Raw genomic sequence first — 17251 nt, forward strand, 5'->3', positions numbered from 1 at the left:
TTATTTATTTAAAGGAGCCAGTGTCGAAATTATACATTACATCTAATAATCGGAAATACTTCATCATCATGAGATTGGGTTGTTTGTACTTAGCTATGTTTGTGTGTCCTGCACAAAGACATAAGAGACATCAGATAAAACATGAAAGTTGTACTGTTGTCTGTTCATTAAAGATCATTTGAACATGGCAGAAGCATAGTCTCCTTAATTACACATCTGTAATTCTGCTGTTTTTCTTGTTAGTGTAGTTGTATTTCCAGAAACATGCATGTGTTTGCTGTGAATTCCTTTGGAATAAAATACAAACTCAAATACCTCAAAATTCTACTCAAGTACTGCACTCAGGTACATTTTCCGGTGGAAGACCCTATACCACAAGTACAGCCAAGACCTGATAAAGTTGCTATATGTCATCACTGTTTCTAAATAAACAGAATAAAGGGATCCATAAAGTATTTAAAAAAAAACATTCCTACCACATATTACTATGTATATGTTGGATGCTAAGATATTAACAATTTGTAGTTGTAACGTAACTGTCAAAATACAAAATAAGTGAATAAATAAAAATAAATGCTAAAGCACTTTTCACACATGGGACAGGTAACACTTCTGCACTCATTGATATGTAAAAGTGACAGCAGTGTTTTCTTACTACAAACCTGATGGTTGAACGTGATTTTTCTCACTTTATTGCTGTTTAGGGCATTTAACAATAGTAAGATTGCAATTGGGACTTCTAAGGAAAAATGACCAAGGTGCTTGTTCAGACATGGAGTCGATGCGTTCTGACTGTGTCAGATTAATGGGAATGAAAACATGTCTGCAACAGGCTGTATTTGATCTATTAAAGTTATTATCACAAATCAAAAATTTGCCCCAAGGTGCTTCCCAGTCTGTACATACATGTAACACTCTGTGACCTTTGACCCTTTCAATGAGATAACGACAAACTCCCCGTTTAAAACCCGTCAATAGAATTTCAGTGGTGCGTCTTTGTGCTGCTTCATTTTAATCCACCGCTATCATCTGCTTAAAGCCAAAAGCTCAAACTTTATTGGGTTCTTTTTGTTTTTTATTGGTTTTGGCTTCCTACCCAACTCTTAAAGTGCTACTCCACCCAGAGTGTGAGTATCAAATACTCGCCTCATGTAGACTAGAAAGGTGAAAGTTGGCTGTAAAAAGTGACTTATCACCAGAAATACCTCTATTACTACAGCACTAGAGGCTATTGTCTGCCTGGAGTCATGTCGACTACAGTACGTGTAATGACAACAAGCTTTTATGGTGGAAACATGCCCAACAGATTAACAACTGTGTGTACACATCTAGTTCCCTTTTGTGGTCTCATTCTGAAAGGACAAGATTATGCACAATAAGACACCGTTAATGCATCGTCACCATGATTTCAGATGAGCTATAACTGTATTTTACACTATGATGGTCATAGCAGAATAGTATAGGATCCATACGTATCCAATATGGGTTTTCAGCCCCTGTCCACTCATGTTTTGAGTATGTTCAATAGTGTTAAGTAAAAGTAAAATAATTGTGAATCAGAAAAGAAAGGAAAGTTTAAACTGTTGCTGAATGGCAGCAGGTTGGCTTTAAAACACAATGTCCTTGGGGTTCTCCAGAGCCAAGATCAGTCATCCTATTGACTGTAAACAAACTCATCTTAATGATTGATCTGTGAAGTGATTTTTGGAATGCTGCCTTTTTTTCTTTTTTGCTCTGCAGAACTCAATGGTTTAAAACACTTACACATTTACCTATCTATGTATATATGAATCCATTACCTCCATGTTTTCACCTTATCTAGAACTATGGCAACCCTTTTCAACATTTACCTGGTAGACAGGATTTACATTTTAGATATGTGGAATATATTTCTGAGTCAAAAATATAGAGTCAAAACTGTAAGTAAAGATATCTGCAACTACATTTTGACAAGTCAGAATGACCCATTGACTTAAATGGCAAAACAAATTTAAAATATGTACAATTCAATTCTGATTAGCCCTATTGTGAATTCCAGGTATCTTTTTACATTATGAATAGTCAATATTTAAATTATACATATTTTAAATTACAATTTTGAATAGTTATAAATAAATATCAGTTTCATCAATAAATGCTAAAACAGCACAATCCACAAAAGAATTGAGACTAGTAGAAATCTCATCCTAAATGTTCATTCTTACTGCAGTTATAGATATCTTGTATTATCACACTGTAATTTTGACTAGTCAAAATGCAGTTCTTGATATCTGAAATGTAATTGTGAATATTCAACGGAAAACTGTTAGATTTTAAATCGACTTGCCTTAAGAACCGCCATTAATGGATTACCAAACAGGTCTACTGGGTCCAAGAGGTTAGAGGGCTGTTAGGTCCACTGTGCTAACGTTTCTTTTTAAAAAAGCTCAGCTAAAAGACAAAAGAAGACCCAAGAGAGACATAAAATGACCAAAATAAAACAGAATTAGCAAAAAGACACAAAATGCCCAAACAGTCAGAAAAAACATCAAAAGAAATAACATGATATGGCCAGATGCGATTTTTTAAAAAGAATAGATTTTAAAAATTGAGACAATAAATCAAAAATTGAATGACATGAAAAGACGAGAAAAAATATGTACAAAATGAGACATAAAATCAGCAGAGATTAATTTATTAAGACATGCAAATTACCCTATAAACCCAAAAAACGAGGACTAAAGATGACCATGTCATTTTTACTGAATATGTCTGTGGGGGTTTCTATGGGTCAGGTGGGGGCTTTATACCTGTCTGTGCCCAGGGGCCCATTTTCCCATGATCAGTCCCTGAGAACAGCCATTTTTTTCCCCAAGCATTCAACATTAGCTCAGAGTTATGTTTATGATCCACTAAAATTATTCTTTGTATGCATTTACATGCATGCTTCCAAAGAGAACACGTTTCTCTCCCTGTTTATACACATTTTGCTGGAGTGTGAATACAATAACTTCTATCAGTTAATATAAAGTGATTAATTGTTTAGGTGGCAGATTTTTGGATGGTATTTACTACTTTCTGTATGTAAACTTAAAGCCTAGAAGAGAAGACCATTATTAGAGGAAAAATTAGAGGCTCAGGTTTTAACTTGGCACCACTGAAGCTTTCTTATTTGTTGGTATTTTTATGTCAATGATTCGTTCTTGTTCATCTCCAGATCATTTCATTTCCACACCACAGTTTGAAACACACACACAAACTCCAGTTGCCATTGACAAACATTAAGATTAATGGTGCGGTCTTTCAGCATTGTTTTCTCAGGCATACTGTTTTGATAGTGAGTATTACTCTGTCAGGTGTTGGCAGGGACAACGCTCACAGTGCATGTTAATTCATGATGGCTGTGTTGACTGAGCTACCTGATCCTCTCCTGCTTTCTCATCTCTGACCCACTTTGTTGAGCAGAAAATGAACTAAACGTCTTTTGGGAACATTATGACCTGCATCGTCTGTTTTTTTTCTTCCTTCACCCACCTCCTTCCTCTACTTGACACCCCTCCCTCGTCCATCACTTCTCTGATGCTCAACTTGTCTTCCATCAGCCCCTCATCTAGCCTCCTATCACCATGAACCTCCCTTCTCAGAAGGAAAAGAAAGACATTTTTATACAGCAGTAGCAGAACCACACATTCCTCTGTTTTTTTCTTTAAATGTGAGGCAACGTTTGGATGTAATGCTGTCCACAGAGCAGGTTCAGACTGATTGGAGGCCAGATATTCATCTTTGTAAACACATACCAGAGTGTATCAACAAGTCGACTGTCGTCACAGTCTATTTTAGAGTTTTTACAAGACACTAATTAATTATAAATGTTTCTAATCTGTAGCTGTGATTAATGGCAAAGAGGGAATTGTTCTACGTCTGTTCCATGTCTGTGTGTTTCTTAAAGTATACAGTTTTTCAGACAGTTTTTGCTTCCCAACACCTTGTGATTGTTTGCCTTCGCCAACCAATAAAGTTGTAGTTTACATACGTGTCTGTCCAGTCTCCTATTCTAATCAGTTCTATGTAATGTATGTAATAAAATTCCCTTCAGGCGTTTGTGTTGACAACAATGGGATGGCAGTGAGGTCACAGTGGCCTTGAACTTTGATCTAATCGGTTTATCCTTGGGGCTAAATGGTCATTGATGCCAAATTTGAAGATGGTCATTCAAGGGGGTCCTGAGATATTGCGTTCACAACAATGGGACAGATGTGGAGTCACAGTGGCTTTAACCTTTAACCTTAAAAATCTAATCATCTTATCCTTGAGTCTAAATGGGTGATTGTCCCTAATTTAACAAAGTTCTTTCAAGGCAGTCATTAGATATTTGATCCACGAGAATGGGATGAACCGATGAAATAATTCTAAAATAAAGACCACTGGCAAATTGGGGTCATAAATAATTTGTAAATTATTGCAATTATTAGTTACCCAAGAAAAGTCTAGGAAATGGTGCAGTAGGCTGCTGAAAAAATTAGCAAGTCATAAACAGACATCAGTACGTAGGTGGAAAGTTTGTAAAAACTAGTGTTTTCTTTCTCCTGGATAATCCCAGAAACTAACAGCTAAATTCCAGCTAACCTTTAGAAAAATAGCGAGAATTTCTAGGAAATTAACTAGAAAACATGAGACCCAACAGATTATTGAGATTTTAAGGTTTAAATTTTGGATGAGACCACTTTTTTGGTGGCTTAAATCTGGATAATCTAATAATTCATATGTTTAACAGACATTCCTGTTTTGTTTTGTTTTATTATGTTTTTTAGGTTTGTTTAAAATCTTTGTGATTCTTCCTGTTGGCAGATCCGATTAAAGCATATGATCATCAATGTGTAGTGACATTTGTGCTTATTAAATTACATCATAGTTTGTTTTAATTTAAGATTGGATACAAAAACAACAATAGGTTCAATCTGAATGTAGGTTTTGATAAAGTTTTATCATCCATTTATTTAATAACGATAACATCCTCTCAGGCTGCTCTGTCTCCCGTGTTGTGATTCCACATAGATAAATATACCAGTGACAACAGTTTGTGTGTGTTTGCAAATTGGACCACGTGTGTTTGGAAAGTAAAGGGGGTGGAAAAGATGGAGAAATGAGGACCAGGGGTTAGCTGTCATAGTGCACAGGGGTTGCCTCTGAGGATGTAATGGAAAAATCACTCAAGAATAACATGAAACACAGGAAATGCTCTCAGTTGAGCCTGATTGCTTTGTGTGTGTGTGTGTGTGTGTGTGTGTGTGTGTGTGTGTGTGTGTGTGTGTGTGTGTGTGTGTGTGTGTGTGTGTGTGTGTGTGTGTGTGTGTCCTGGCAGTGCAGCTCCTGCTTAGGATTTCTTAAGCGAAATTAAATCTCCTCTAAAAACATATTAAGGTGATTTGCCTTAGAGCTGGAAAACAGTGACACTGGTCAAACCAGCTTCTCCAATAGTACAGTTTGCACAAACTCCCACTCTATGGTAATCTTTCAGCTACAATAACTCAACTTTTAGCCTTTCTAACGGGGAAATGCATCTCATGCAGGTTTCTGTTAGTGGGAATTAACCACAGATTAACAGTGTGTAGAAATAGCTCAGCAGTTAATGTGATGTCCACGTACTTAAAAACTAAATGTAATGTTATGTACTGGTGACCCACTGGTGTAATAATACCCTGTCAGTCAATGCAGTATATTCTTGGTCCTGTATGTAGCTGAGTTGTTCTCAGATGTCCTCCTTTGAGGAAAGAAAAAAGTGCCTCTGGAGACCACAAAACATTCTTCAGACTCTTTAAGCGGATTTAACATCAGCTTCTTCTGCAATGACAGTTCTTTATCAGCACAATCCAGATGAGTTCTCACTGTGACACTCTGAACCACTTTTTACAGTTCAGGTTTGCAGAAACCCGGCACTTGTAATCAAGCGAGTTTGAGTGAGAGGCAAAGGGTAACAAAGTGTACAAGTTGGGAATCAGTTGGCGCTCACTGATTCTGCTAGTTTTAAAGGTATAGGTATTAGGATAGACATTTTGTTATTTTAATTGATGAGTCAGACTTGCATTTTCCAATAGAAGCTTTCATTAATCCCCAGTTTGAAATGCTTCATCTGATGTGGAAATTACGCACTGCTTTATGGCATAAGTCAATGATTGTGTGTCAGGCTCAAAATTAAGCACAGCCAAAACGGCATCAGAACAACATTATCAAGTTATATGGGGAAACAGGAAATTATTTACCATGAAATTTGGGTTGTTTTTTATATACAAAAAGAAGAGTGCCTGGAAATGAAAAGCTAATGCAGCGGCACGGTCGTTTGTCTTAATAAACCAAGTTAAACAGTCGTAGGTTCAGGGCACAGACACTTTTTTGTTTATTTATTTTTTAATTCCAATTTAATATTGCCGTTTATTCATTAACATTTATAACACTGTAACAAAAAGTAATCATATATATATATATATATATATATATATATATATATATATATATATATATATATATATATATATATATATATATATGATTGTTAGAGAATAGCTTGAAGTATTCAGTGATTCGGCAATAACTTAATTATGTATATAACACAATAAATTAAGAATTATTTCAATTTTGTCGATTTCCTGCTATGCAACATAAGTTATTAGCACCTGTCAACATGGTTCTTATCCTGCTAGAAAACCCAACACAACATCTTCATATAAATAAATATCATTCCATTAGTGCTTCTGAACACCTGCAGCCACTTAATATTGAATTTCCCCTCAGTGAGGTGATATGTAATACAAAGATTAACGTCAGCAGGCATTTAAATTCAATCACAAATGCATTACATTCATATGTTATTTTTCTTGCTTGCTGCAGGCTTGTTGCAATTCAGACTTAATGTGCTGGTAGTCGCCCGAAGGTGAGTTATGCAAACAGGCAGCCGGGACGTTGCCAGTTTAATTTTTCGTCTGGAGAAATACAGAACAATTGCTGCTCTTTCCTTCCTCACCATGAGGCCTTTTAGCAAGGCACAGTCACCAAAGAGCTCAGTGGTACAAGGCTGGGGTTGTTTGGAGCAGCAAAGAGTGAAGAAAGTGCAGGAAAAGCAAACATGCCATGAGCCGATCAGTGATGGAGTGTGAAAGAGCTTTACAATAACATAATATATGTGACGCTACATTTTGCATGACTTTTCAGCTTTTTAGAGTAAAGGTTTGGCCATAGCCCGCGAATGAATCCACTGCAAACTGTAATCTGATGTCTCAACTTTTCGTTGAGGTCCAGGAACCTGCTCTAAGTAGCACAAACTATTCATGCTCAAATACCGAACACAACAGTGAAAGAAAATGTTCTAATTTTAGAAATAAGTACAAACAATCGTGCATGCTTAATAGTGGATTTTCCAAAGTGATGTGTGTAACGTTCCAGTCATTACTGAATAGGAACTGATGATTTGTTACTATTTGTAGTTTTTTTTTATATCCACCATATAACCATAAATAATTGCTGTATTTTCTTATAAGTCCGCTAACATTCTAATTTTACAATCAGAAATTGCACATACAACAAAAGAACGTTTATATTTTTACCATAATTTGAACTTGCCAAAAGAAAATTTATTTGGTTGAGAGCACAAAATCAAAAAACCATAATGCGTAATGGTTGTGCATGACCAGCAGCTCTATTGTTCTTACCATCTTCTCACAACTTTCCATTGTGCAATCAATGACCAGTCAGAAGAATTCACAATGGGATAGACAAGAACAAACGTCCTTTCATCAACAAATGACAGCAGCTCTCAAACAAGATTGTTAAGCTGCCTTTTTATTTTGGGCGATTACCAAACAGAACCATTGCACAGGCTCTAGGCTTCACAAACCCACATGTTCCATCTCCCAAACTTGTCAGGGCGGCTGTAGTTTTGAAAACACCTCAGGCTGAATGGCTGCAGTGGCTGCGCTGAGCAGATATTGACATTTTTGTAGCAATCAACCATCAAGCCCTAAGCAGCTGCATTCATGACCAACCCTGTCATCTCTCAACACTGCTGCTCTTATCTCTCTCTCTCTCTCTCTCTCTTCCATCTTTACCCCCCCAATTTAAACCCTCAACTTTCTCTTTTGCCAGAACTGTTCCCATTTCCATCCTCCGGCTGTCCGGTTTCCAACAATTTACAATTACTATAAAAATGTCTTGTGAAGTGTGTTATGAGCAACATTTATCAAAGAAGAGCAAATGAGATGATTCAGATTTAGCTGAAGCATTCACAATGAACACTTAGCTCAAAAAGCACGTTTTGTTATGAAATTGAAACGTATGTCACTATCTCTGTTTTTTCAAATACTTACCTATATGTCCTCCTCGCTCTGCAGAGACTTAAAGCTGGACAACATATTGTTGGATGCGGAAGGGCACTGTAAACTGGCCGACTTCGGGATGTGCAAGGAAGGAATCCTTAATGGAGTCACCACCACCACCTTCTGTGGGACACCAGATTACATTGCACCTGAGGTGACCCCTAAAAATACCACACATCTTTAGAAACCTTTCACAAAATACGCATCAAAGTAGCAATCTCCCACTTGACTGTCACCAGCCTAAAGTCTGTGCGTTTGTTTAGCAGGTAACCTACGTAAGGCATTGTTTTCAAGTTTTGGTACATTGTTGATGTATTATATATAGGCAAGTTGCTACCTTTTTTACATTTTTGTGCTTTTAAATAGTTGTGTTTGCAGACGTCTTCAGCACTGTTACATTTCCATAAGATAAAATGGGCCATTCCCTTATAATGGCTGAAACGTATGACAGTAAGGTTTGATTGAAGATTGAACATTTTATTTACAAATAATACAGTAGCAACCTGTTGTGGGTCTTTTGTTGGAGATTGAATGTGTGAATAGGAGTCATCCACATAAATACTACACATACAGTATATTTAACAATAATGCCAAAGTTTGACTGTTTGCAGATGATGTTCTGCTGTATGTTTTACTTAATATACCCATGTGATCTGGGTGTGATTTTTGACTATGGATGTTCTTGTGATTGTTAGCTGACTAATGACAATTAACCACATTTAGACAACTCAAATCATCAGGGGCAACAACAGCAGCTTCATAAGCTTCTGTAAGCTCACTTTTGAAATCCTTCTCACTCACTGTATGTGTATAGATCCTTCAAGAGCTGGATTATGGCCCGTCGGTGGACTGGTGGGCACTGGGGGTGCTCATGTACGAGATGATGGCAGGACAGCCACCTTTTGAAGCTGATAATGAAGATGACCTCTTTGAGTCCATCCTCCATGATGACGTCCTCTACCCTGTTTGGCTCAGCAAAGAGGCCGTATCTATCCTGAAAGCGGTCAGTTGGCATCAATGTGCATTGTGTGTGCGTGGCTTTTGTGCATATATTAGCAAAAATAAGCACATTCTGGAAATTGCAGTGCAGAAATGCTTCCATTACTCACTTACTTTGACAGTTCTTCTGCTCCTAAGGCTAAGATTAGTCTAACTGTAGAAACTATTCATTACAAACTTTGCTGTCATTTTTCGTAAGAAATGCCATAAGACTACTCTTTATAACAAATAGGGCTTTAACACCAATCTTATGGCACCAAGCACCAAAGCTCTGTTTTTCCAGATTACGAATAATTCAAACAACATCAGCTCTAATGGACTTTCCATTTATGTACATTATCAGTCTTCCTGTTTCTCACCTTTTGTCTCGCTACGTTCTCTCTTAGTATTTTTGTATCTAGCTGCTGTGTGTTTTCATTACTTTGTTCATCGTGCCTTTCTCAGCGTCACTTGTGAATGTTTTTCTCTTTTTTTTTCGTGGTATCATATGTTGATCCGTGTTTCATGTTCCCCCACTCAAAGGAGTTGCATTTGATTCCATTATATTTTTTCTGTGTGTTGTGTCATTGTTTGTGTTAGTGTGTGTTTGTGTTTGAGATTGTGTGTAGTTCCACTCTCCATAGGTTTATTTGTTCATGCAGTTTTTCCATCATAAGCTCTGCGATTACCTTGGCTTTTGGTGCAGTTTGACTCAAAATCTTTGCAGGAAAGTGTGTGTGTGTGTTTATGTTGGACAATGTCTTGACCAGTCACTGATTGGACATATCAACCAGCGGAGAGACTTCAAGTCACATGACAGAATGCTCTCAGCTCCCACAGATGGCTGAGCAGCTCTTTGACCACTTGTCCGCTGCACTAGTATTTAAGAAAATCCTGAAATTATTAAAAGTGAAGGAAACATTTTTATAATGGCTGCATTGTTTTCATACAGTGACCCAGCTCTGCAAGTGGTTTATATTATGTTAATGTGTGTTTATGAAGATCTTACTGAGCCACAATTTTTTTTCTTTTTAAATCACGATAACAAAATGCAATTAGCATGAACAGGAAATTGACTTTTTCATCTCTTCTGGCATTTGTTTATAATCACATAGCAGTGAATAAAAACATTTAGCAAGCTTCTGTTTTTTTTAAGTGCTGACTGTGCTTTTCACCAGATCGCCAACTGAAACTGAACTTGAGCCTGCTATATTTTGACTTATTGAATGTTTTATTGGACATTATCTTGTTAGCATAGGGTATGTATTTGCAAATAAAAAATGGCTTGAGAGAGAAATTACTAATGTACCAAACGCAAATTTGAAAATTACCATCACCAGGACCCGTGGGTTTGAGTTGGAACATTTGGTCTGCAATTAGATCATCATTTGTTATAGTAATAAGGGCCACGCACATACTAAACTGTGGGATGTCAGGTGAAAGATGTTTGTGCTGTAATAAAAAAGTAAAACAGATGGAAAAGCCTGATGTCCTCTACAGGGGACACCTTAAAAACATATTTGTAGCTTAGCGTGTCACTTTCGATCACTCATTTTTACAATCGGTGTATTGGACGAATCTGAAATTTAGGTTAGACTTAACAGACTTTTCTTTATTCCTTTCAAAACAGAAAATACTTTTGGTTAAGATCTGCCCTTCAAAATGTGTTGCACAATGTTTCGGTCCTCGTGTTACTGTTATTAATTCAAATGAAACATAAAACGTAAACATAAAATGAATAAGACTCATTCAGTATCACATGAATAACTAATCAATTCCAATATTTTCCCTTTTCTCTGCTTTTCTGTTTTGTGTTTTTTTTTTGTTTGTTTTTTTCATCTCAGTTCATGACGAAGAGCCCTAACAAGCGTCTGGGCTGTGTGCTGGCTCAGGGTTTGGAGGAGGCCATTAAGCTTCATCCATTCTTCAGAGAGATCGACTGGATACTGCTGGAGAAGAGGAAGATCAGACCACCATTCAAGCCACGTATTGTGAGTTCTCACACACACCAAATAACCATGACACTCTGAAAATGGATTCTGTTTGTTTTACATGTGGAAAGAAGCATTTACTGTATTTTATCGTTGATCGCCAGCTCTTTTTAGAAGAAAATGATAAAAATATGCTGAGATATAAACTCTCACTAAACTGTCATCGTTTACCTTAGGCTGCATGAACCCTCTCTTGTTCTTTGTCTTTCAGAAAACCAAAAGGGACGTGAATAACTTTGACCAGGACTTTACACAAGAAGAACCCGTCCTGACGCCAGTAGAGGACAGCATCATTAAGCAGATCAATCAAGATGAGTTCAAAGGTTTCTCCTACTTTGGAGACAAGACTGCAGGCTAGACACACACACTGCTACACACAGATTTACTACATACATACACAACACCACACTCAAAAAAGTCTTCAGCCAGGACATGGTTTTTACATCAAGATGGCCTCAGGTGATGAGACCTCCTGAACTTATCCAGAGTCTGACCCCTACAGGAATTATACTAGACCATCTATATCTTTTGTTATGGTTTCTATGCACTTGTTGTCTCTCCATTTGTGCATATCCCATCAAACTATAAGCTTAAGCAGCATGTATGTAAGTGCAGTTGAAATACTGTAAAGCGGTGCCCGGATTCTTCCTTTAGTTGGTCTGGATGTAATTCTGGTGCAGGCAAAGCTGCAGAAAAAAAACAAACTCCAGCCAAACTACAGGCGCAAGATCATGGGCTGTTAGCGTGACAAAGCTGATGTGTGTACACAAGTGTGTGCATGCGTAGTTGCATATCTCTGGAAATAGAGTATGACTGTCATTTCTGTGCTGTATCTTGTGTCCATCTGTGTTTAAGGAATGTTTTTTCTTCCCTAAACATATGTGAATGGAAAAAAATGCTTTTAAATAGTACTTTAATCATTTTTTTCATCCACTGCTTCATTTTAAATGAAGAGTCAAAACTTCACGTAAAGAGACCCAAATGTGGCTTTTTGAATTTTACTTCAGTTAAATTTTAGTGGTTCTTTTCCTAAAGAAGGTTGCGCTGTTTTCCCTTCTGTCGCCCTATTTTAGCTTGTTAGGGAATTGTCCTTCCTGTTTGTCATTAAAAACCAAACGGTACCATGAGCTGCCAGCTAACAAACTTACAGTAGTTTACCACTGGCAGGGTCCACGGTTGTAGTGAAGTCTGACTACAGTGTTAGAGCTGTTTATCCACAGAACTTGACATTGAGACAGTTGTATAATAAGCTGAGATGTAAAATGTCAAGGGAGCCCTTTAAAAAAATCTTCTAGGTCAACTGCTTAAATCCATTCACGATCACTTGATTCTTGAAATGCTGTGTGTGTGTGTGTGTGTGTGTGTGTGTGCGTGCGTGGGTGCGTGTGTGTGTACAGTAAGGGCGTAATCTGTTGCTGCACTGAACCTGTACTGTCTCCACATTACAGCTGTGGGTAGCACACAGAGTTAATTGTGTTAGCACATGTAATAGTGAATGTATTTTCCCGCTGTGTGCCATGTTTTACTTTTTATTTAAATGTTGATTTTTTTGTTTGCGTCTACTTTGTGTTGTTTTGACTGGATTGTGTAGTTCTTGCTGACATTTTAGAACTCATGGATTTCATTTTAATGGAGCAAGACCTACCAGGTCAGAAACACTTCATAAACTTTGAACCTTCCTTCTACTCTGTTGACAGCCTGAACAGCAGGAGGTATAATAAGATTTGCAGTGTTGTAGTGAACTGAACCCCCAAACCTCTTTAAAAGAAGTTCATGTGCAGAGACTTATGTTTGTTATGTTATTTTCTGTTTTCATCGTCTTTATCTTCCTCCTTTATTTTATCTGTCCTTCTTCCTTCTGTCATGCTAGTCTCATCTGCAGGCAAGTTCAGGTACAACGTGGACAACCATGTCTACTTTCAGGGCATAAAAAAGTGAGAATCCTTCCACAGGCACTCATCTGCAGTTGTCATGCATTAGTGAATAGCTTTATAACCAACAACATTACTACGTTCAATTGTATAAATCAGAAACTACTAAACATAATTGTTAAGAGTTGGTATGATGGAAAACAAATAAAAAATATAGTGGATTCAGACAAAGCCACAAAGTACTGAACTGTTATCTCTGCTGTTTTTAAATTATTTTGGATTTTGAATCTTGCCCCTGGAGAGGGAGCATTGTTGAAACTGCCCCTTCTGTGTTGGCACACTGAATTGGGAAATCTGATACACAAGGATGGGGCTGGGTGATATGGCCAAAAAAATTTTAATCTATATATTTTCATAGTTATTTTGTTGTAGTTAAAACCAAACATGAATTGAAAAGTAGGTTAATTAAAACTATATGCTGTTCCCTTAAACATTAGGCCCATATATGCTACATTGATTTGAAACATGCAAACATGCACTAGAAGGCTGTTCTCTTTTTCCATCCATCCATCCATCATCTTCAACCATTTATTGTGTTCAGGGTAACAGGGGAGTTAGAGCATATCCCACCTGTCATTAGGAGAGATGGGATCCATTCTGGACAGGTCTCCAGTTTGTCTCAGGGCCAACACATACAGAAACATTCACACTCACATTCATACCTACTGTATGGGCAAGTTAGCGTCAGCAATTAACCCAACGTGCATGTCTTTGGATTTTGGGAGGAAAATGGAGGAAGTCTACGCAAGCACAGGCAGAACATGCAAACACTACACAGAAAGGCTGCAGCTAGCTGGAGATTCAAACTAGGCACCTTCTAGCACTAACCACTCCACCACCTTGCTGCCCGCTGGTCGCTTTTTGCCTATTGCTAATAATATACAGAATATCATTAGGAGCAGGTGTAAAAATAACAAAAACGTAATACCTACCCATTTCGAAAACACTGATGACCTACACTCTGTACTGACCCTGAATACAACAGTGCAGACAGTGTGAATCATATCAATTATATCAAAATCACTAAGTTTGTATGGTAACCAGGTGAGGTAATAAGCAGGGTGCTATCTGATAACATTTTAAAACAGACATAGCAATGAGCATGGTTTCTTTTATCTTAGCTGAATACAGTATGTTTACAGATTGGTTCAACTACCGTTACTCCCTTTACCTTTCTGCCATTACATAACTGGAGCTGTAGGTTAACACAACTGGCATAATTGATTAGGTTGTGTTCCCATAAGCTAAGGTTGAAAATGGAGGCCACGCCTCCTGCCAATCAGAGTAAGGCCTCACTAAAAATGCAAATGTGGTAATGCTTAAGGGCTGTTTGTAAAGATAGATCTAAATTGAGTCAACATTAACCAAAATCAATAAAAAAAAGATTTAAAGTTAAAAACAGTGATTGCATTTGGCTAAAATTAAATACAGTACTTTTATAAATTTCTGTATTTGCCTGTGTTAGCGTCTAAGTTGCTACTTTCCAAAAACACTCTATATTGTTAATAGATAGATATGCGGTGCTATTTACATTGTTTAATTGGTGCTGATTGCATTTCGGCAAAATTTTTAGAGGAGGTAATAATTAATAAAAATCTATTTTCTCAATAAAATTTGGCCCAAATCACTTGCTGGGTTCTTTCATAGGAAATAAACTGGGAACATACCGACCCATAAAATGAGGTTTTCAATCAGGACCAAGAGAATAAAGGGATTATAAACAAACAACGCTCATCCCTTCAGGTGCTGCCACAGCGGAAATTGTTCAGTACATTGATTGAGCAGGAGTTTTTCACGCCAAGTTCCCTTCCATCTGCAGCCCTCAGAGTTTATCTGAGCTCAGTACGTGCACCAGGGTGGCTCTTGGTGAGTAAGATGGGACTCCATCCTACGGCCTTGTTCATCCCAACTCCATGCTCTATCCATAATAAACCGATAGCAGTTAGTCATATTAACATTTCCACCTTCTCCTCTTTTAGCTCTACAGTGCTACTCCACCACAAGTTGGAGTTGAATAAAGCTTAAAGTCAGTCTAAAGCACTGAAAACATGCATTACACACAAACTGCATGTAACTGCTCATAGTAAAAGGATCACACATTTGCATAATATGTAAATAACATCCTGCGTGTACAGAGGTCTGGGAGGTCACACCACAGATTTCATGCAAACATCATAACCTACATCCTTGATTGACTTGCACAGCCATTTTTTCATGGCCTTACGGAGTACTTGCACTTCCCTGACCTGAAACAAACGTTCACAAGAGAAAAGGGACCGTCATCGGAAGTGAAGGACGTTTATAATGAGTGGCTGTATAAGCTCTGAGACAACCGAAACAGGCAGCTCTGTACATGTAGCAGTAAAAAACGTGTAGTGGCAGCAGAAGTAGTAGTAGTGGTAGTAGAAGATGTATTAAATATAGTAGCAATCAATCACTCTATACACACACAGCAGATTTAAGACAGTCTTAACAGTTTTACTCTCCATCATTGTTATTCTCTTCCCTCTTGTCCTTTCTCTCATGTCCCCATTTGTCTCACTGTCTCTCTGCTGTTGCGTCTTGTTTAGTCTTGGATTTGGAAACGTCAAACAGTTTGTCCCACTACGGCCCAAAAAGGATGTTCTCTCCCTGTAGTCCTCTGTACTAAATGCCAAGCACTATTTCTAAATTTTCCACTGTCAGTCCCTTTGGTTTAATGTTTGTTACCGATGCAGAAGAAAATACTCTACGTGTTGAATGTTAATTCTTTTTTTGTTTTCACTCCAGTGATGAAGTGAGTTGCAGTTAAATTGACAACAGAAAGGCATGTGGTCCATTTCAAACCATGGAAACAGTATTATAGGTTTACTATTAAACCTTCATCTTCCTCGGGTCAAATGCAGAATGTTGTACTTTATGTTTTGCAGTCCCTGTATTTGTGAAACTTTGTGGACATTTCGTCATCTGACCTGTGGTTTTGTTCTTCCATGAATTATCCGTGTGTGTGGTGTTGTTGTTTTTTTCTTTAGAGCTGTTTGCCAAATGTACTGTTTTTTTAATGTGAAGATGTATTTTAATTTTTGAAATGAATTAAATATCATAATGTCAAAGAAGGTCTCTTTGCTTGGTTTATTGTTTCTAATTCTAGTTTTCACAACTGACTCTCTTGTTTACTACTCATCCACCTGAAAATGAACCACAAATCAAAAACATTTAAAACTTTTGGAAAAAAAACAACAAAAACATTTTGTCTTTAGATGTAATATAAAACCCTTTTCCATAAAGGTTAGGATGTTGTGGAAGATGTAAATTTTAAAAAAATGCAGATTTGAAAGACATTTAAAAAACAAATTTTGCTTGGAAATAATACAAAGACAACATATCAAATGACTGATTTGTTTTTCAGATTTTATTGTTTTTTTTATTTTTAAATTCCAATGAATCCTTTTGACAATCAGAAATGATTTTTCGAAATCACAGTTTGTGTCCTCCACGCTGAAGAGGCGAGGGACCATCTGATTTGTTTTTCAGACAAATGTTAAACAACTGCATGGCCTAGTAGCAACAGTTCAGGTGCAAAGCTAAACACAAAATTTGAAAACAAAAATCCTTGAACAGTTGAGCAGCTGAAATCCTGTGTCAAGCAACAATGGGGAAAAAATGCAACTGAGGTCCTCAGTTCTCAAACACAATGTGTTGTTACACAAAGAAGTGAGTAAAGTGGAAAAACATGTTCCACCTTTAAAAAAAAGTGTTCAAAATGATAAAATATTTAAAAAAAATCTAAATTCTTAGTTTCAACATTTGATATGTCTTCACTACAAATTTAAATGATTGTGTCACATGTTTACTGTCTTAACTTTAATGGAAATGAGGCTTGGACTCCAAACAATAACATTAACACAGCATTAAAGAAAAAGACTCATAAACTTTTACTTAACCACATATACAGCGCAGAGACATAGCTTGAAGCCATAAATTACTCAGGGTGTTGACACCTTCGCTAGCTCTGTGCCAACTGGCT

The 17251-nt window shown here is 37.2% G+C and overlaps 1 protein-coding gene across 1 annotated transcript in view; it reads left to right on the plus strand.

Annotated features, from left to right (window-relative positions):
* The window catches only part of LOC137131328 (protein kinase C epsilon type-like), a 71117-nt gene extending 54777 nt beyond the window's left edge, over positions 1-16340 (plus strand). Inside the window, exons 12-15 of the mRNA XM_067512433.1 lie at positions 8361-8499; positions 9160-9348; positions 11168-11314; positions 11526-16340. Of these exons, the coding sequence (XP_067368534.1) occupies positions 8361-8499; positions 9160-9348; positions 11168-11314; positions 11526-11672 (622 nt within the window). The 3' untranslated portion in view covers positions 11673-16340. The remainder of the gene's footprint in view (positions 1-8360; positions 8500-9159; positions 9349-11167; positions 11315-11525) is intronic.
* The last annotated feature ends 911 nt before the right edge of the window (positions 16341-17251 follow it).

The sequence above is a fragment of the Channa argus genome, chromosome 1, assembly GCF_033026475.1.
Source record: "Channa argus isolate prfri chromosome 1, Channa argus male v1.0, whole genome shotgun sequence".
In the NCBI taxonomy this organism is placed as follows: domain Eukaryota; kingdom Metazoa; phylum Chordata; class Actinopteri; order Anabantiformes; family Channidae; genus Channa; species Channa argus.